Below are 20,532 nucleotides of genomic sequence, written 5' to 3'. Positions count from 1 at the left end.
TTTCCAGTGGTATTTAACCAAAACCAGGTTTTTACTGGGTCTTTTGGCTAAGTGCCAGTTGAAACTCTTCCACTTTTTTTTTTTTCTTTTCCAGACATTATGTAGCCCAGTCTCATGATGTAGCCCAGGCTGGCCTTGAACTTGCAGTCCTGCCTTAGCCTCCCAAGTGCTGTGGCTTCCACCCTATTTTTACTCATTTGAAAATGGCCATCCTTGGTTTCCCTTCCTGCCTTGAGGGAGCTCTCTCTTATACCATTCTTTTGGATGCATGGGCTTTGTTGGTAAAGCCAATTGGATACCTTGAGATCTGCAAGGGTGGAAAAAGGGTTTGTGTTTGATCTCCTGTGGCAGTACAAAAGCATCTGGATATAGTGTTCAGTTTAGAATTCATTAACTAGAATTCATTAACTGCTTCTCCTTTATTGATGATGATATACATTGATCTAATTTGTCTTTATATGCCCAGAGCATCCAAATCATAAACTAAGATCTGAATGAAATTGATAGTCATGCTAAAGTAAAGAGAAGGGACTTTAAACTCTTTTTGACCTCCTTTAGTTTCTCTTTCAACATCATGCAGAAATCTGTTTTTCCATTTTATTTTTAACTTTTGGAGTAAACAAAAATACTAATGATGCTTTTATGGAGTTTAATGAAAAGAAAATGTTTGAGGACTAAAACCATGACAAGTTAAAAAACATATATGAAAAAGAAAAGACCAGAATAAACTCTGGAATTTTTCTTAGATTAATCAAAACCAGAAACCAAAATGTTCAGTACTTTGTATCTTGAAGTTTTCCCTAGTTCTAAAAAGATCCCAACAGATATCCTTTATATCACGCATTACTCTGCATCCACCTTTTAAAAACTATTATTGTACTGGGGGTACATTGAATTTACAAAAGTCCTTACAATATATCATAGTTGAGTTCACCCCCTCCATCATTCTCCTTTATCCTTCTACCTATATTCCTGGTTACATCCACCTTTGAAAGAATGGAAAGTCCGCATCAGTTAGTATCCTGCCCTTCCTTCTCTTTGTCTGTCTTCAGCATATGTGGAGAGTCTTCTCTGTCCCCAGGCCCTGTGCTAGTAGCTGGAGCTAAAATGGGTAAGACACAGTACTTGTCCAAGAGGAGATTAACGTTCCAGAATAGGGAAATTGACAAATGAATGGGCAATCAGAATATACTGTGAGGGTGATAATCACAAAGCAGATAAGCATAACAGAGTCTTTGTGATTACAGAGGGATTTCTAGAAGTAAGATTCAAGCTGAGATTCAAAGGGCAAATGGGAATGATTATTAACTAAACTGGAAAAAATGGGGGAGAGCAATTTATGTTCAAAGTCAGGATTCCTTAGCAATGTGTACACCCTAATTTACTGTTGGTTGTTTCTTTGATTTGCCTGCTACCTTTGAAGATTGGACAGTGTTCTTTCATTTAGGATACTTTCCTTTGCAAATAGCAGAATATTGAGGAAAACAATATTAAAATATTAAACAATAGGAAAATTATTGACATATACTATGAAATCTGCCGAAGATGTGTTCACCATCCTGGCTTCACCCAGGTGGTTTCCATTTTTCCCTTGTTGCCATCCTCAGATTATGGGTAATATCTCCTCTCATCTCAGGGTGGTTGCTGCATTCATTCTTTAGTATTATACTTTCAACAGGGGAGTGTCCAGAAGTAGGAAAAGCAGTTTCTTTCCCTGTGTCCTTCAGGGATTAGAAAACCTTGTGTGGAACCCTTAGTAACAAATTTTGTTTTACTTCTCATTGGTGAGAGTTATGTCACATGCCCTTATGGCAACCGACAAGAGGAATGGAATTACCATGATTGCTTTACAAACTTAACTGGTTTTTAACTAGTGTTGGAGTAGGAAGGTGAAGTACCAGAATGAAATGAGACTCTTCCAACAGGAAGAAGGCAATAGCTGTGTTGTGTAGGTACAATTAATAGGTACTGACTCATCTTGAAGTAGAAGTTTGTATCTCTTGCTCTCTTTTCAACCACTTAGCTTTGTGTTGGGATTCATATTGCAGTACCTTTTTCTAATTGTGTTTTCTTTGGGAGTCAAGCCCAGCTGTATCAGTAACAAGCAAAGTAATTTTGATTAAGGCATTTAGCTTTTCTTGGCCTCAGTTTCCTAGAGTGTACAATGAGAGCTTTGTATTCCAACTTTAAGACCTCTTTCAACTCTAACATGTTGACTTGCTTTTTTTACTCTAACAGGAGACTGACTGATACACTAGAGAGGATACTTTCTAGTTGTGTGAACTTGGCAAGTTACTTCACCTTCTTGGATTTCAGGTTCCTTATTTCTAAAATATAAACAAAGCCTAATATTTATAAGGTACATAGGGTTTAAATGGAATAACATAATGCACACAACATTTTTTCCTTCCTATCCTTTTTATTTATTTATTTTTTTGAGGCAAGGTCTCACTATGTATGCTAAACTGGCCTGAACTCTTGATCCTCCTGCCTCAGTCTACCAAGTGCTGGGATCGCAGGTGTATACCACCACTCCTGGCTTCTTTCCCTTCTTTTGTGCAGATTTGAGCTGATAACAGGCTCTGAACAAGTTATATAATCCTTTAGTGGTTCAGTTTAGGAGAAAGATAAATATTTGTTAAATCAAATTCCTCAAGTGCCATTTTGTAAGTTAAAGTCTTCCCCCCGACCATCTTTTGAGATAGGGTCTCACTATGTAACCCAGGCTAGCTTTGAATTTGAGGCTATCTCAGTCTTTTGCCATCTTATGTTTTACTTGTGCCACCATGACCAGATAAAGTCTGTTTTAGTATGCAGGAGAGGGATATAGTACAATTATGTTGTTTTGAAGTATGCATCAGGTATATATACTAGGATAAATATTTTACTTTTTGATGAAATCTGTAGTTTATTTGGTGGGTTTTGGAAGTCAGACTTGCTAGGCCAGCGTTTATTTATTTCAGTTGAAATTTAGGCTATTAAAATTATTGTTAATTTCTAAGCATTTCTTCTTGTTTATTTATTTTTACAACATATTAGAATACTCTTGAGATTATCATAAATAACTAAGCCAGTGGTAAGTTTGTTCCATAGTCTTGTTTAACCTGGACATATCAGAAGCACATGACTTGTTTTAAAGATCTTGACTTTAATAGAAATGTAAATTTAAAAATCAGAGTACTTCATATTTCATTCAACAATTGGCTACAGGTCTGGGCCAACAGGTTTCATAGAATATCATTTTTAGATTTTTTTTTTTTTTTTTTAGCAGTCCCTTTTTTTTTGGATACATTTTTAAATTTTAGGAAATGTTAGAAATTGGCCATCACTAGGTGGCAGTCTTTCTCCACTTTAAGTTACTTGTTCAGAAGGGGAAAATTGATACAAGTACAATGTTGACCGCCAGTATTAGATTAGTTGAGACCTTCCCAGAGTTTCTTATTTATTTTTGTTTTTTGCCTTTTGTATCTGTTAGATCTGTTGGTTAGCAATGAGTTATGCTGAGGTATGCTTAAAATGCTGATTCAAGGTGAACTATTAGGTAGGGGTCAGTCCAAGCATTCAGATTACTATTGTAGCAATTTGAAATAAAACATTTAAATCAGTGCTTTTTGATCTGTTTGATAACCAGATAGAAACTATGGATCCTTTTCACATAAAAATACATATATGTGCACTTGCCCATGTACACAAAAGATTCGCATAGAATCTGGGAATCATGGATTTCTTGATGCATACTCATGGTACATAAGCCTACTAAATGTAGTTCATATTCACTATTTTAAATGTATGTGTTTTAGATTTTACTCTAACTTTTATTCTCAAAATACTCTGGGGCTCCACTGAAACCTCTCAAGTTACTCAACATTATAATTCAAGAGAATATTAAAATCATAAAGGAACTAAGCAGAAACAGGTGGGAGTAGTGATGAGGAGATTAAAAATTCATTAACTTGTGTCTGTACTATTCTGAAAATATATGATCTTTACATTATTGACTGAATTTGAAAGTGGAAGTGAACTGTAGAGACTTAAAGGGAAAATAGTGCTTCAGAGACTTTGTAATTGATTGCTTCCTATTTTGTAAATGAGAAAGCTCTGAGGGTCAGAGAGATTAACTGAATTAGCAAAAGATTCTTGGTAATTACAGTGCTAAGACCAAGGCCACACAATCAGATTGCTAAAATTTGTATTTCCTTTCTTTGGTTTTTGATTTCTGTTTTGTTTTAAATAGGAAGTGCAGGGAATTTAGGGAGACATTATTAATGTAAGTTCTGAGTTTCTTGACTTTGGAATTTTCTGCTTTCTAAGTTGTCCTTTGTGATATTATTATAGATCTTTGGAGGGAAAAAAATGAAAAGTTTTACCTAATAGAGGGAACTAGCCTTGTTACCTCCCTTAGAAGTATTGTTGAATCAGAATGTGCTGAACTTGAAACTGATGGTGTTTAGTATTTAATAATGCCGTCTTATGTCATTTAGATTGAGGAGTTTTCAGTGATTCCTTCTGCTGTTCTAATGATAAGGAGTAGAAAACTTTCAAAGGGGAAAAGTTAAGCTTATTTGAGATTTGCTGGAGAGCCAATGGTAAATTCTAAATCCTTCAGGTCAAGAATAGCCACTTGGGGAATTATTTATAATTTATTTGAAGATCTCTGTTTATTCCAGGGGAAGGGAAGTGAATATAGATTGCTCTGCTTTTTCTGACATAAGCATCCAGAATCTTTACTGGAAGCAAATATGGATGTGTTTTAATCTGTGGTTACTGCAATGGAACTCACTTGCTTAGGATAGTGTGCTTTCTGATCACAGGGTCTAGGGTAGTGATCTGGAGTCTATAAATGATTATAGAACTGCAAAATCTTGGCAATGAGCAAATGTATATTTGTTGAACAAATGTCAGACATCAAAGAAATAGTAGAGATAGTGTTGGACATTCTTCAGTCAGTGGATATTTACTTACTGCCCACTATCTGTCTGGCACTGTTCTAGAGGTAGAGTGGCGAATATGGTAAAGTTCTTGCCCTTGGGTTTATAATCTACTTGGGGCAGTTTGTAGGGAGAGATAGATAATAAACCATGGATGACAATGAGCGGGAGATTGTTAAAAAAAATATAGGGAATAAACACTACTAACATAAGATCAGAAAAACAAATCCTTGAGGCAGGAAGAGACCTAAAAAAAAAAAAAAAAAAAAAAGCAAGTGTAGATGGAGCACAGAGTATAGAGAAGGGTTAAGGGTAGAGATAGATAGAATGACTAGATTCTGTAGGACATTATAGGTTAAGGTAAAGATTCAAGTTTTTATTCTTTTTGCAAAGCAGAGCGAGAGGAGATACTTAAGTGGGGAGGGAAGTGGTGATAATATATAAATTATAGCTGTAAAAAGATCATTTTAACTACCTGTAGAGTATCTGTATTGATGAAGGAGATGAGGAAGTACAGAATGAAGACAATTGGGAGGCTGTTGCATTGGTCTGGAGTGGTGATGTTGATTATAGAAATGATGGGATGTGATTAATTTTAGACATGTTTTCAAGGCTGAGTTGGGAGGACTTATAAGTGGACTGGATGGGGGTAGGATGGAAAGTGATTCCTGGATATTTAGTTTGGGCAACTGTATAGGGCCATTAGCTGTGGTGGTATGGTGAGGTGAAGATAGACTGGTAATAAAATTTGAGGTGGCTTTAAAAAATCCAATTGAAGATGTTAAATAATAGCTGGATATTTGAGTTTAGTACTCAGGGGAGCACTCTGAATTGTGGGTATAGATTAGAAAGTCAGCACTATATGGATGGTATTTTATTTTTTTATTAGTGTTAGTTGCATGGGGGACACATTGCGACATTATATATTTGTTTATAGTATAACTTAATTGGATTCACCCCTGCTATTATTCTTTCTCATCCACCATTACCCCCTTTCCCAGAACAATTTCAATGAGTTTCATTGTTCTATTTTCATATACATATACAAAGTACATCTACCATATTTGTCCTTCTTTACCCTCTCTGTTTATTTTCCCCTATGGGTAGTATTTTAAAGTTATGAGATTTTTTGGTGAGACAACATAGAGAAGTGGTTTTAGGACTATTTAGAAAAGCAATAGAGAAAGAAGAACCAAGAATGGAGATTGAGACGGCATGTCAGTAAAAGGTTAAAAAAACCATATTAGTATGGTTATCACTGAAATCTGCAGAAGAGAGTATTTAATGAATGGGAGAATACAAATCCTACCAAATGCTGCTATTAGGTAGAATATGATGAATACTTGCCCTAGTAAGGTATGGGAATAAGGAGGTGAGGAAGTAGAAAGGAGTTTTGTTGGAAAGGAAAACAGAGAAGCAAGATGGTAGCTGGAGGGGATGTGTAACTAATTTAAAAAAGTCTCATAGTTGGGCACCAGTGGCTCAGAACTGTACTCCTAACTTCTCAGGAGGCAGAGATCAGGAGGACTGTGATTCAAAACCAGCCTGGGCAAATAGTTTACGTGACCCTATTTTGACAAATACCTAACAAAACAGGGCTGATGGAGTAGCTCAAGTGGTAGTGTGCCTGCCTAGCAAGAATGAGGCCCTGAGTTCAAACCCCAGTACTGCCAAAAAAATATCTCATATAAGAATGGTCTAGAAGAGAGGAAGAAATATATGGATAAAAGGGAATAATTGCAGGAGTAAAGTTCTTGAGACAAGCGGGTACGACTACAAATAAGAGTTTGGAAAACTTCTATACTTATAGCACAGCAGACAGAGTAGGAGGTGCAGATGTAAGTAAGTAGGTTGGCTGATTTTCATGGAGAAGAGACAGTTTAGTGTGTCTGTTTTTTCTGTAAGGTATATAGTCAGATTAGTAGCTGAGAGTGAGGGGATTAATATTTGAAGATAGGAGAGAGTAAGGTTCCCACACTTAGTTATTCTGGAAAATAAAAAGCGATTTTTTTTGGAGGAGATAATAGTTATGCAAGTTGAGCATAACTCATCCAAAACTCTAAAGTCTGAAATGGCCTAAAATCCAAAACTTTTGAATGCTGTATGACATATGTCACAAGTAGAAAATTCCATACTGGATGTTTTGTGATGAATTGCAGTTAAAACACTGATTGCACTAAAAATGTTATATAAAATTGTTTTCGGGCTCTGTGTATAAGCTGCATATGAAACATTAATAAATTTTGTATTTAGATTTGAGTTCCATCCCAAGATATATCATTATGTACATATAAGTATTTCAAAATCTGAAAAAAATTCAAATGTGCATCACTTCTGCTGTCAAGCATTTTGGATAAGGAATATTCAGCATGTACTACATCTTTCTAGTGGCAGTAAGTACCTAATTTAGATTTGTAGCTGTTTAGCTATTCTGAATCTAGCCAACCTGGCTATGTGATTTTTTTTTTTCCAACAGTGATCAAGTTTGTGGGTATAGTCATTGAGTGATTGAATAGTTGGGTTTACCAAAATTGAGTTTTTCTAGACTAGTTAAATAGACAACAGACAAGGGAGGTACGATTCATTCTTTTCATCTTATGATGAGAATTCTGTGATGAATACTGTCAAATATTTTTAGGTGAATAACAAAGCAAAATTTTGGATTTTCTATAAAACATACTGTCCTGGGGTTGGTGATGTAGGTCAGTGGTACAGCATTTTCCTAGCATATACAAGGCCATGGGTTCAATCACCAGCACTACAAGAAAAACAAATAAAACTTCTTCCCTAAAAAATACTCTTTTAGTATTTAGACAGTGTTAATACAATTGGATTACATTGTGGTTTATGAGCCCTAAGTATCTAATTTCCATAGAAATTTGCTTCTGGGTTTGTAATTCTTTCTCCTTTGAAGTAAGTGTGGTGTAATATTCATTCAATTTTTTTTAAAGGTCTGTCTATGATGGTGAGGAACATGGACGATTCATGGAGAAGCTTGAGACTCGCATCCGCAATCATGATCGAGAAATTGAGAAAATGTGCAACTTTCACTACCAGGGTTTTGTGGACTCTATTACTGAACTGCTGAAAGTGAGAGGAGAAGCTCAGAAACTCAAAGTAAGGAGGCTCTACCAGATACTTTATTCTCTTTGCTCTTCTAGTTCTGATCAGTAGTAGAAGAATAGGAACTACATTGTAGGCTACATATTTATAGTAAAGAGTTTTGTGTAGTAAAAAGAATTTATACTGAGATTATGGCTCTTTCGGTAAAAAGAGTTAGAGTTTAATTGGGATACTTTGTGTGGATGAGAACCACTGATCAGTAACTGTTTCTTTCAAACTCTTTATGTCACTTGTTTTCTTGCTGGAAACTACATCAGTAGGACGACAGAATTTCAGGGCATTGCTATAGATTTATTTGTAGCATGTCACCGAGGTCAAGGAAAAACAGGTTTGTGGTAGTTGTGGAATGTCTTCTATCAAAGTATGGAGGTTGTTTCTTGATGTGACAGATTCAGTTTCAGGAAGGAGGCTAGGCATGTTGGTCTGGGTCCCTGCTGCAGCAAATTCACTTAGCTTGGATAACTGACTTTGCTTATTGATCTTAACTCTAAAAACTCCACCAAACTCTTAAGTTATGTCAAATAATTTGTGTTTAGGTTTTTTTGAGCTTTCTGTGTAAGCACTTCTCATATGATCTGTAAGTAATAAGTTGTCTTATTTTCTAGTTCTTATGCTTTAAGTTTTTTCTTTTGGAATTTGAATTAAAATGCTAAAATGATTTTCTTGGGAATGCAAATATAAAGTTTATCTAAAAAAAAATACTTGGTAAGAGTGGCAGAATGCCTGCCGAGAAAGCACAAAGCCCTGAGTTCAAACCCTAGTACAGAAAAAAAAAGATCAGGAAAAAAAAAAAAACAAAACCCAAAGCTAAACATTGGTAAGAAAAGCAAAGAAACAATTTTATTTTGGGCAAAGTGGACTGTCAGATGTTTAATTATATTTTTAAAGCTACAATAGTTAAAAAATTAATTTGAGCTGGGCACCAGTGACTTCCACTTATAACCCTAGCTGTTCAGGAGGCAGAGATCAGAAGGATTGTGGTTAGAAGCCAGCCCTTGCAAATAGTTTGTGAAACCCTATCTCAAAAATACTCAACACATAAAGGGCTAGTGGAGTGGCTCAAGTGGCAGGGTGCCTGCCTGGCAAGTGTGAAGCCCCGAGTTCAAACAACAGAACTGGAAAAGAAAATCATTTGACTGTAAAACATGACCTACATGGACATGAAACTATCAAATCCTCAGTTTACTCAATGTGAATTTTTGTGTTTTGCTACAGAAATAGTATGTTTGATTATGGGGTGATATGGTAGTTCCCACTGAAGGATGTTGTATAATATATAGCATATCCCTTATTATCTTTATTAAATCTCCAAAATTCTGAAGTCTAAATCACATTGGGTCCTAAGGTTTTAAAATGAAATTTATGGACCTATACAACAGTATCTAGCTATCTTAAGAAATGGAGTATTGCCAACAAAATTAAATCTATCTTTTGTACCTCTCTTCATTGTTTCCTCTACTCTAGAGTTAACAAGTCTTTTGATTTTTTGTGCTATTTGTCTTCACCCAATCAGCTCAGCTTCCCAACCTTATCTTGGCCTGTTCCTCTCTATGTTGTTCGAACACCTGTATCCCACACTTCTTTCATACACAATTCCTTTGGGATTCTTGTCCATGATGGGCCACAGGATATTGTAGTGGTCCTGTGGTAGGATTATCTCCTTGGCTAGATAGCACTAAAAATTGCCTATAATGTTCACCAATTACTGGTATCATTTGCTGATTGGCACTCATCTACTTTTCCCTTTTCTCCCCTTATTTCTGATTACTTTAAATTGCAAATTTCTTCAAATTGGTCAGGATGCCTCTGAAGGAACACCTGAACTGCATGCTACCAGTTTGGGATGTTTGGTTGCTTCAGGTTCTTCTCAGTTACTCAGAGGGCTGGGGGATTAATGTCTAGCTGCACCTGGTAGGGTTCTGCTCTAGGGGAATCCATTTGACTGAAGTTAAGAACCTATGAAATGTAGAGATTTCTGAACTCTAAGGAGTATGGAAAATGGAAAAGGTCAAGTGTTAACCACTTCCAATACTATTTTAACATAGCAATGAAAAGAAGTTACATTCTCTAGGATGCCCATTATTTCTTTTTATCCACAGCATGCATATAAGTGTGTGTATATATATATATATATATATATATATATATATATATATATATATACACACACACACACCTGTATTTGTTTTCTGAATCAAAAGAAGTACTCTCCTAGAATTTGATGTGATGTGATGTGATTTGATGTGATTTGATGTATTGGAATAGTTACGTACTAGAATGGAAATAGTTACTCTTTCTTATCAGAAACATTGATTAGGCTCCAGTGCATATGTTTTGGACCATGGTTTGCATGAAATCAACTTGGCTTATTAAACAGAATAGAATTGAATAGGAAATAAAAGTCTATTACATGTAATAAGGATAAACATTGTTTCTTGAAAATTGTTTCAGTCTGTGTGTGTGTTGTATTTCCTATACTTACGTACTGAGTTGCAATGTAAAGTGCATTTTGTACAATGAGTTCGAGTTGAAAAAAGTGAGAAATGGTATGTTCATAAGATAAACTAGGCTACTTTAGTAGAAACAATGGTGCTGAATTTAGTAGTATTTACGGAGGGTTTAATTTTAGGAGATCTCCAGTATAGGATAAAAAAATTATAATTTATTATCAAATAACTACTTTGAGGGGGGATAGTGCTATTATTCTAGGCAACTCATATTTTTTATTCATGTTGCCTGAAAGGTTTTTGTTATGTTGAGCTGAATCCTATTTTTCTAGTAACATCCATTTATTGACTTGAGTAATATGCTCCATTTTTAGAGAGCTATCTTCTGCTAGCTCTTCAAAATTTGAGGACAGCCTTTGTTCAAGTGTGGTGTGTATTGTATCGGCTAGGTATAGTAAATACCTAGTGTCTCCATCTGAGTCTTCTGTGTGTGTGTGTGTGTGTGTGTGTCTATCCATCCCCTCCCCAGGCTAAACATTCTTTCATTTGTTTTTCGTTTGGTCCACCTTTGGATCTATTCACATTGAATCATGCTTTAGATTGTTAGTGGCCTTTGTAAAACATGGCATCTGAATGTAATTCTCGTAGTTTGGTTTTACCGTAATCTTACCACCTCACTTATCCTAGGCCACAGCTAGAATTAGAGCCTAAGCTCTGTCTTGCAGGCCAAATCCAGCTTACCTTCTGCCTTTTATAAATAAAGTTTTATTGGTACATATCCACACCTACTCATTTACATTTTGTTCATGACTGCATTCCTGCTTGCTGTAGCAGAAACTGTGTGGCCTGCAAAGTCTAAAATATTTACTATCTGACCCTTTATGGAAACAGATTGCTGATCTCTGTTTTTGATAATGCTTTTATTAAAGTCTTAGACCTGCATTTTGGGCGGCTATACCACACTCTTAATTCATATTGAGCTCATAGTCCAATAAAACAACAAAGTGTTTCACATGTGGTGCTATTAAGCAAATAATAAAGTGGTAATTTGAGTGTTTCTTGCCTCTCTGATACTTTATAAAGGTTTTCTGGAGGAGGTTGGATTTCATTTTGTGCTTGAAAGCAGGGTGCATGTGGTAATCTACTCTGAAAATGTAGTCTGGGTATAGTATATAGCTTAGAGCAACATTTTCAAAAAGTATGTTTTCTGAAAAACTAGTTCCTTGAGACGATCTTGAATAAAAGCAAGTTATGTTAAATAACTTTGGAAAACACTGTGATACCATTTTCTTGGGCATTTATGTGCATGTTATATTGTATGTATGCACATGTGTGCACGTGCACACATGTATTAATAACATCAACCAATATTTCTTGATGCTTTAAGGGATATCATAGGAAATAGTAGGCTGGAGAATGTAGTAAAAGTATAAGAAGTAGCTGTTATTAGTTGAAGGCTAGACAGCCTCTATAAAAAAGTTTAGAAGTTAATATTGGTCATATTTTGATAACATCTGGAATGATGAAGAAATTACTATTCTATATACTTAATTTTTTTTAAAGCAATGGAGATATCAAAAGTAGATGCTAGTAAAAGTGTGTGCCTGTTCCTTTAACTTATGAGCTTTAGATCTTTTGAAGACTTTTTGACATATTTTTGACTATCTGAAAAAGAGATTAATGGTAATATGGAAAGGTTGAGAACTGCTAAGAATTAAAGATCCAAGAAGAATTAAGATATAAGTTTCTAAAATTAGGATAATAAACAAAGAGTAAAAATTTGATTTGAGTTAAAAAGTTGAGTTCATACCTATCCTTTGAGTAATACATTGGTGGAGCTAGGAAATGTTTATGATAAAATTTGTCTCTTGTTCCTTCTAGACATTATAGAGAGCTAGATCTTTGTGGATTACTTTTTCTGTTTTACATTTCTCTTTTCCCCCTTTTCTCCAGAGTTAAAATGTGACTTTGGTTATTGTAGTATATTAGTTTGGAATGTTCCAAACTAAGTATATCTCTAATTAAATTTTTCTTAATTGAATGTCTAGTAGAAAATTGAAATAGTTTAAATTCAAGAGAATGCCATTGGACATGTGGTAGAATACCAAAAGTATCTAGCTGCCTAACTCCAGTTTTATCATATTTAATTTTGATGTTTATCCAACTACTGTCTAAATGTTTGTTTTTTATGAGTTTAAATTGTCTTCTTTCCACAGAATCAAGTGACGGATACTAATAGAAAACTACAACATGAGGGAAAGGAAGTAAGACCAGTTTACCTTTTGAAAAAATCTTTTCTGTTTTGTGCCATTCTCTTTTGATGACTGTTCTTTACTTGGTGGCTTGCAAGGCTATAAGAATTATGTTGGAAGCGCTAGGATGTTATTGAGCTTCTTGTAATGTTTATCTGAATTAAACGAACACAGCCACTACAAAGTATAATGAGAGAAGATACAGCCTTCATTAGCTATGTTTTTAAAATCACTGAGTAGTAAATATGGCAATGCTGTTCTGTCTGCCTGGAATGCTTGTTCTCCAGTATTTACCTACTTCAAGTCTTCCTCAAATGTTACCTTCTTAATATGACCTTCTCTAACCACCTTATTGGAAATTGTAGTCTCACCCTCATTTACTGCCTGATTTTTACCTTTTCCCACTTTATTTTTCTCCACTGTACCTATCATATTCTTGATATATGTTTTTACTTTTGTAGTTGTTTTTTGTCTGTCTCTCTCCATTAGAAATTAAGCTCCATACAGTCAGGAAGTTTTGTTGTTTTTTTTGCAGTACTGTATCCCTTTCAGCTACCTAAATAATGACTGACATAATAGGTGTTCAGTAAATATTTACTTAAAAATGAATCATTTATTCTATTGATTAATGTACTCACCATTTAAACCTTTATAATTTGCAATTTTATTTTATATCCATTTATTTACTTGAACCTCATGGCATACCAATGGCAAGTCAGATAGGTATTATCATTATTTCATTGATGAGGAAACTAAAACAGGTTATTTGCTGAAGTTTATATGATAATTAACAGACTGGGACTGAACTCCAAGTTTTCTGATTCATAGTCAATTATTGTTCTCCATATCATGTACCTTCTTTCTCTTTCTTTGTTTTTTTTTTTTTTTGCATGACATCTAAGGAGATAACATTCTTATGTTCTGGTTGTGGGATAAATGCAACAAGAATATGTAAATTTTGCTTTTTTATGTCACGTATTTTAAATTCTTCAGAGAGTACAGTTATTACTAGTTATATTGTGAGATGACTTCAGATAGAATCCTTTAAAATGGGAGCTATGGGAAGAAAAGTAAATTACCTTCACAAAACTGCATCTCCTAGTAAAGCCACCTCTTCTGGTGTGTGGTTTATTTTGTTGAATTAGAGACCTGGTAGAAGATCATTTTCATGCTCATTTGAGCTGCATAGGAAGGACTATTTTTCTCTAGGAGTCTAGTGCTGATGATGGAAATACAGGATCTTCACAGAAGACTGGTGAAACCATAAATCATGAAGAGTCTGAATAGGATTTAGAGAAACTATGCAAAATGTTTTCTTTTCTCCTGGATAGCTCCTGTATTTTAGGATTTTATTTTACCTAGCCCTTCCTAGAAGAGTCTGTATCTTGGGAAGAAAGTAGGAAACTGTGCAGGAATGTTTTACTGATTGGTAAAGGCAGTTCCTTAGTCTACTTGGCAGGTTTTACTATGAAACTGTCTGGGATTTTTTGATGAATTGAACACAGTGTGGAAAAATGTGACTGAAAGCTTTTTATTTACAGCTATTGGCATAATTCAGTTTTTTTCCCTCTTGCCAAGCTGGTAATAGCAATGGAAGAGCTGAAGCAGTGTCGACTACAACAGAGAAATATTTCTGCCACTGTTGATAAATTAATGCTGTGTCTTCCAGGTGAGGAACTAGAAATGGAGTAGGATTCTTGATGCATTTCCTTTAGTTTTAATTAGTCTTTCACTTTCTCTATATAATGCTTGTTGCTCTTTTCTCTTTTTTAAGTGCTAGAGATGTACAGCAAACTGAGGGACCAAATGAAAACTAAAAGGTAAGATTTTAATTGAACAGTTTTTATTATCTGAAATTTCTGTTATTTAGAATAGTTATTTTAGGCCCATGTTTGTCATTACTTTTTCAAAAACAATTAAGCCTGTAACCCTTCTTTAGCCTTTAGTTATCTTCTGATTCATTCTAGATTTATTTGCATGTATTAGTAGTCTTGTACAGTAGACCCTTGGTATTTGTTGGTGTATGGTTCCAAGGAGGCTGCCGTTAAGGAAAAACCACAAATGCTCAGGATGCACAGAGTTCAGCACTCTAAAACTCAAATTTACCTACACTATATATACAGTAGGTCTGAACACCTATTACTTGAAGGCTACATTACTGTCATAAAAATTGCTTTTTGAAACTGCTCACCAAAACCTCTATCTTATTTGCACGTTAACTTTGACCTTGCTTTTTGGGAAGAATATTTTCACAAAATGAAGGATAGGGAAACACTCAGCAGATCACACAATGATTGTGGGACTGACTGAGAGCTTCTTTACATCATCTGGGTGGCATGATATGTGCATGGGAGTTTAAAATTTTTGTTTTTGAAATTTATTCTGATTTAAAAAAATTTTCTTTGACTGTGCTTGGTCAAAACTGCATGCAATAAATGCAAATAAGGTGGGCTTACTGTATTATGTTTAATAAAAGATATTACTCATAGTTTGATCTTTAAAAACCCCAGTCTTTTTTTTTTAATTTTAATTTTATTCATATGTGCATACAATGTTTGGGTCATTTTTCCTCCCTTCCCCCTGCCCCTCCCTTACCCCCCACCCCTCCCTTATCCCCCCTTACCCCTTGCTACCTAGCAGAAACTATTCTGCCCTTACCTCTAATTTTGTTGAAGAGAGAGTATAAGCAATAATAGGAAGGACCAAATAAAAACCCCAGTCTTTTAGGGGAAAAGCATATAATTGTCTTAGTGATGGTTGTTTGAGGAAATACGATTTATTGTAGTATTGTCATAGAAAAAAATAGTCACTGGCTCTGGTGTAAGAGTTTATTAGTCAGGATTCCCTTAAAAAAAAAAAACCCAAGATGATATTTTGTGTGTGTGTGTGTGTGTGTGTGTGTGTGTGTGTGTGTGCGTGCACTTATCTGTCTGTTTAGGGAATTTTTTTGGTTGTTTTTAAGGAATTGGCTCACAGAATTATGGAGGTCACCAAGTCTAAAATCTTCAGTGTAACCTGGCAAGCTAGCATTCCAGGAAAGAGTTAGTGTTATAACTTTAATCCAGAAGCAGTCTCCTAGCAGAATTCTCTTCCTATGTTGAAGTCAGCCTTTTTGAAAAAACAAACAAAAAACTAAGGTCTTCAGCTGTGATTGGAGAAGAATTATCCTCTTTACAAGGGATAATCTTCTTTATTCACACTCTACTGATATTATAAGTGTTAGTTTTGTTCAAAAATATCTTCACAGAAACATTTAGCCAGATGTCTGGTTATCATAGCCTAGCCAAGTTGTCACATAAAATTAATTACCACAAAGGGTAAGGTCAAGGTTAAATTCTGAGGATCATTCTCTTGTGTAGTATTTTCTCCAGTTCTATTACAGGGGAAACTGAGTGATTTTTTTTTTGGCTTTTACTCCCAAAGTAGAGTAAGTGTTCCCACTCTTTCTGCCCTGGGGGCATCCTGCAATATGAGGTAGGTATGTGAATCAGTAGAGTAAACAGAGTATATTTTTCTTGCATGTTAATTTTATATAGGTTTTGAGGAACAAAATATGCAGTTAAAATGTAGTTAATATTGAAAAAAGACTAAGAATATTATGGATAAAAATTCTAAATTTCTCAAGAATTTTGAAGCTAAAGCATGAAGCATCAAAGTTTTTTTGTTTCTTCAAATTATCTTCCAGATTTCTTCCTTTTCCCATGTGGGTATGCTCACATAAGTGTAGGTAGAACACCATAAGTTCTGTTCTGTGAGATATGAAAGTAGTAGTATTTCCCTAATACCTTTAAGTAGAGCTCTAAAACTGAAGAGAATAAAAAAGACTTATGCACCAACTTCTCTTAATTAAGAAATATTAACAATTTTTCAGTTTTGATTCATATGGTATACATATATATAACGTAAATATAAATGTATGTAGACAGAGATACATATTTTTAAAAAAGACAAATACAATTTGTGTCCCCTTTCTTGGTCTTATTTCTTTTCCTGCTCTTCTGAGGAAATAAGTATCATAAATTTGGTGTATCCTAGTTCTTTAAAAAAATCTATAGATCATATATTGTTTCACTTTGTGTTAAAAAAACATTTATATAGATGATTCTCAGTCTTTGCTATTTTGAGATGTTCATTCACTAAACAAAAATGAATTATCTGCTATGTGCTAGGCATTACTCTTAGGGCTGGGGATACAGCTATGAGCAAAATAGACAAAAATGTCTGTCCTTATGGGGGGAGCGTTATAATGTGTATAGACCTAGTATGTTAATTTTAGTCACTCCACTGTTTGAATAATCCACATTTCCTCCTAATTCCAGTGGTTGTCATAAGTGCTATTCATCATAAGTTTTAGCTCAACCTTCTTTTGCCATAAAGAGAATTATATTTCCTGGGCTTCCTTTGTATAGGTTGGACTATGTGACTATTTCTGGCTGATAAAATGTGAACAGAAGTGATGTGTTACTTTTGAGTTTAGCATTTAATTTCCAGTGCAGGTTTCTCCAGAGTTATTTTATGTTCCCTTGGTAAGTACAAATGGCAACTTTCAAAATCATGGTTGAGTTCTTGAGTACCTTCAACAAACAGAGCTTTCCTGCTAACTTGTTTCTTAAGAATGTATAATGTGAGTAAGTTTTAAACCCTGTTTTAAGAGTTTTGGGGGTTGTTATTTTAGGATAAATATATTGACTGATACTCTGAGGGTAATTTGGTTTGCTTTCTGTTGTTTGCTATGGCAGACAGTGACACAATAAGTGTTCATGTATCTTTGGACTCACATTCAAAGTTTCTCAAGAGTGGTGCTCTTCAAATGTTGCTGTGTGTATGGATCACATGGAGATTTGCTAAATGTAGATTCTGATTGAGTAGGTCTTGAGTTGTTTCTGAGATTCTGCATTTTCTATCAAGCTCCTAGCAATGACAATTCTGTTCAGCTAGGGTTTATATCTAGAAAGTGATCAGCTGGATTAAAGAAAGGGTATGCAGTCTTTGATCTTGCTAGTAATTGTTCTCCAAACTGATTTACCCATTTACCTTACCACCACCATTTTATGGGAGGTCCTGTTATATCACCTCCTTGTTAGACGTTTTGTTTTTTTTCCAGTCTGATGATTGTAATCAGTCATATGATTTTTTTATTTCTTTGATTAGATTACTAATGAGAGTGGTTTTTTAACATTGAGATTTTTCTTTCTTTTTGTCCATGAACATACACAATGCTTATCACATGACATTTCTATCATATACATTGCACATTTTCTAGTTTGTTGTTTTCTTTTTCATTCATAGAATCCATTATGTATTTTCGATATCTTCTGTTGTATGGTAAAAATACTGTCTTCTAATGTATACATGTTAACTTTGTACAGTTACTATTTTTTGTTGTTTAACAGTTTCAAATTTTGATATAATCTAATTTATTTTGTAAGCTTTGAAAGTTTTAAACATTCCTCAGTTCAATATAAATGTTTCTTTTTTCTGAATGATTTGAAAGTGAGATGCCAACATGATCCATTATCATTTCTAAATACTTTAGTCTGATTTCCTACAAAGGGAGACAGTCTCCTATTCAACCACAATGCAACAAAGAAATTAACATTGGTATATTACTAGCATCTAATATTCATTTCCAGTTCAATATTTGCCAGTTGTCTCAATCATGTTTTTATAGCCAAAGTATTCTGTTCAAATTATATGCTGTATTTTATTGTCCTTTTTTTTTTTTTTTTATTTTTAGTCTCCTGGAGGCTGGAACCATCTTCAGTCTTTCCTTGACTTTTATGATCTTACCACTTTTTAAGATTATAGGCCTATTATTTTATAGAATGATCTTATTTTTCCTTTTGGAGAAACAGTCTCCCTATATAGCCTAGGGTGGCCCTGAACTCAAGACCTTCCTGCTTTAGCCTTCAGAATGCTGAGATTATAGGCATTTACTACCATACTTGGCTTGATCTTGCTTTTTTTTTTTTTAAAGGTCCTATGTGACAATCTCTTTTTAAAATTAAACTATTTAGGTCTTTTACATTTAATGCAGTTTTCAGCATATGGGTTTAAACCTATTTTCCATATGTCCTATCTGTTCTTTGTTCTTCTTCTCTATTCCTGTCTTCTTTTTTTTTTTTTTCATTTTTCTTTTATTATTCATATGTGCATACAAGGCTTGGTTCATATCTCCCCCCTGCCCCCACCCCCTCCCTTACCACCCACTCTACCCCCTCCCTCTCCCCCCCCAATACCCAGCAGAAACTATTTTGCCCTTATTTCTAATTTTGTTGTAGAGAGAGTATAAGCAATAATAGGAAGGAACAAGGGTTTTTGCTGGTTGAGATAAGGATAGCTATACAGGGCATTGACTCACATTGATTTCCTGTGCGTGTGTGTTACCTTCTAGGTTAATTCTTTTTGATCTAACCTTTTATCTAGTACCTGTTCCCCTTTTCCTATTGGCCTCAGTTGCTTCCAAGGTATCTGTTTGGTTTCTCTGCATTAAGGGCAACAAATGCTAGCTAGTTTTTTAGGTGTCTTACCTATCCTCACCCCTTCCTTGTGCGCTCTGGCTTTTATCATGTGCTCATAGTCCAATCCCCTTGTTGTGTTTGCCCTTGATCTAATGTCCACATATGAGGGAGAACATATGATTTTTGGTCTTTTGGGCCAGGCTAACCTCACTTAGAATGATGTTCTCCAATTCCATCCATTTACCAGCGAATGATAACATTTCGTTCTTCTTCATGGCTGCATAAAATTCCATTGTGTATAGATACCACATTTTCTCAATCCTTTCGTCAGTGGTGGGGCATCTTGGCTGTTTCCATAACTTGGCTATTGTGAATAGTGCCGCAATAAACATGGATGTGCAGGTTCCTGTCTTCTTCTTAATTGACTATATTTTAGGATTCCATTTTCTCTGCTCTTTTTGTATATTTTAATGATTACTTCTATTTCTGTATCTTTAACTTACAGTGGACCTTTAAATAACATTATGCAAATCACATATGATGCAAGATTTTTCTAACAATATTCTTCCATTTAAATGGAAATGGTAATTACTGTGATTTTATCATTACATATTATATATATATGCATTGAATTGTACTTATCCCATAATTATGTGTAATTATTATGTGCCAATTAAAAAATTTTTAAAAATCTTCCATTTTATGTTCCCCTCCTTTGTGTTATTGTTGTCATAGATCTTCTTATTTCAAAATATTGGTATAGTGCCCATAATACATTTTCATTTTTTCTGCAAACTGTTTTTTACCGTTTAAAGAAATTTAAAAGATAAAGAGTCTTTTGTATTTATTCATCTATTTAACCATTTCGGGTATATTTTATTTCTTTATGTAGGACCAAGTTTTCATCCTGTATTATTTATCTTTTCTACTTGAAGAATGTCCTTTACCATTTCTTTTTGGATCTGTCTACTGGCTGTGAATTCTCTCAGAAATACAGTATTTCTGCAAAAGCCTTTATTTCACCTTCACTTAAAAAATGAGTTATTCACATAAAATAACCTTTATCATTTTTAAGTGTACAATTCAGTGTTTTTTTTTTTTTTTTTTTTCATTTTTCTTTTATTATTCATATGTGCATACAAGGCGTGGTTTATTTCTCCCCCCTGCCCCCACCCCCTCCCTTACCACCCACTTCACCCCCTCCCGCTCCCCCCCTCAATACCCAGCAGAAACTATTTTGCCCTTATCTCTAATTTTGTTGTAGAGAGAGTATAAGCAATAATAGGAAGGAACAAGGGGTTTTGCTGGTTGAGATAAGGAT

General features: G+C 34.6%; 1 protein-coding gene across 5 annotated transcripts in view; it reads left to right on the top strand.

The window, feature by feature from the left end:
• Positions 1–20,532, top strand: part of Exoc6b (exocyst complex component 6B) — a 556,197-nt gene that overhangs the window by 68,276 nt on the left and 467,389 nt on the right. For 4 of the 5 annotated variants that reach the window (XM_074049961.1, XM_074049962.1, XM_074049964.1 and 1 more), the window contains exons 2-5: positions 7,880–8,045; positions 12,715–12,762; positions 14,329–14,419; positions 14,525–14,570. In XM_074049961.1, the coding sequence (XP_073906062.1) occupies positions 7,880–8,045; positions 12,715–12,762; positions 14,329–14,419; positions 14,525–14,570 (351 nt within the window). The remainder of the gene's footprint in view (positions 1–7,879; positions 8,046–12,714; positions 12,763–14,328; positions 14,420–14,524; positions 14,571–20,532) is intronic. The other variant, XM_074049965.1, reaches the window with a different exon arrangement.

This window comes from Castor canadensis, chromosome 12 (genome assembly GCF_047511655.1).
Source record: "Castor canadensis chromosome 12, mCasCan1.hap1v2, whole genome shotgun sequence".
Taxonomy (NCBI): Eukaryota; Metazoa; Chordata; class Mammalia; order Rodentia; family Castoridae; genus Castor; species Castor canadensis.
Note: the sequence above shows the minus strand (reverse complement) of the source record. Positions and strands in the feature narration are given on the sequence as shown.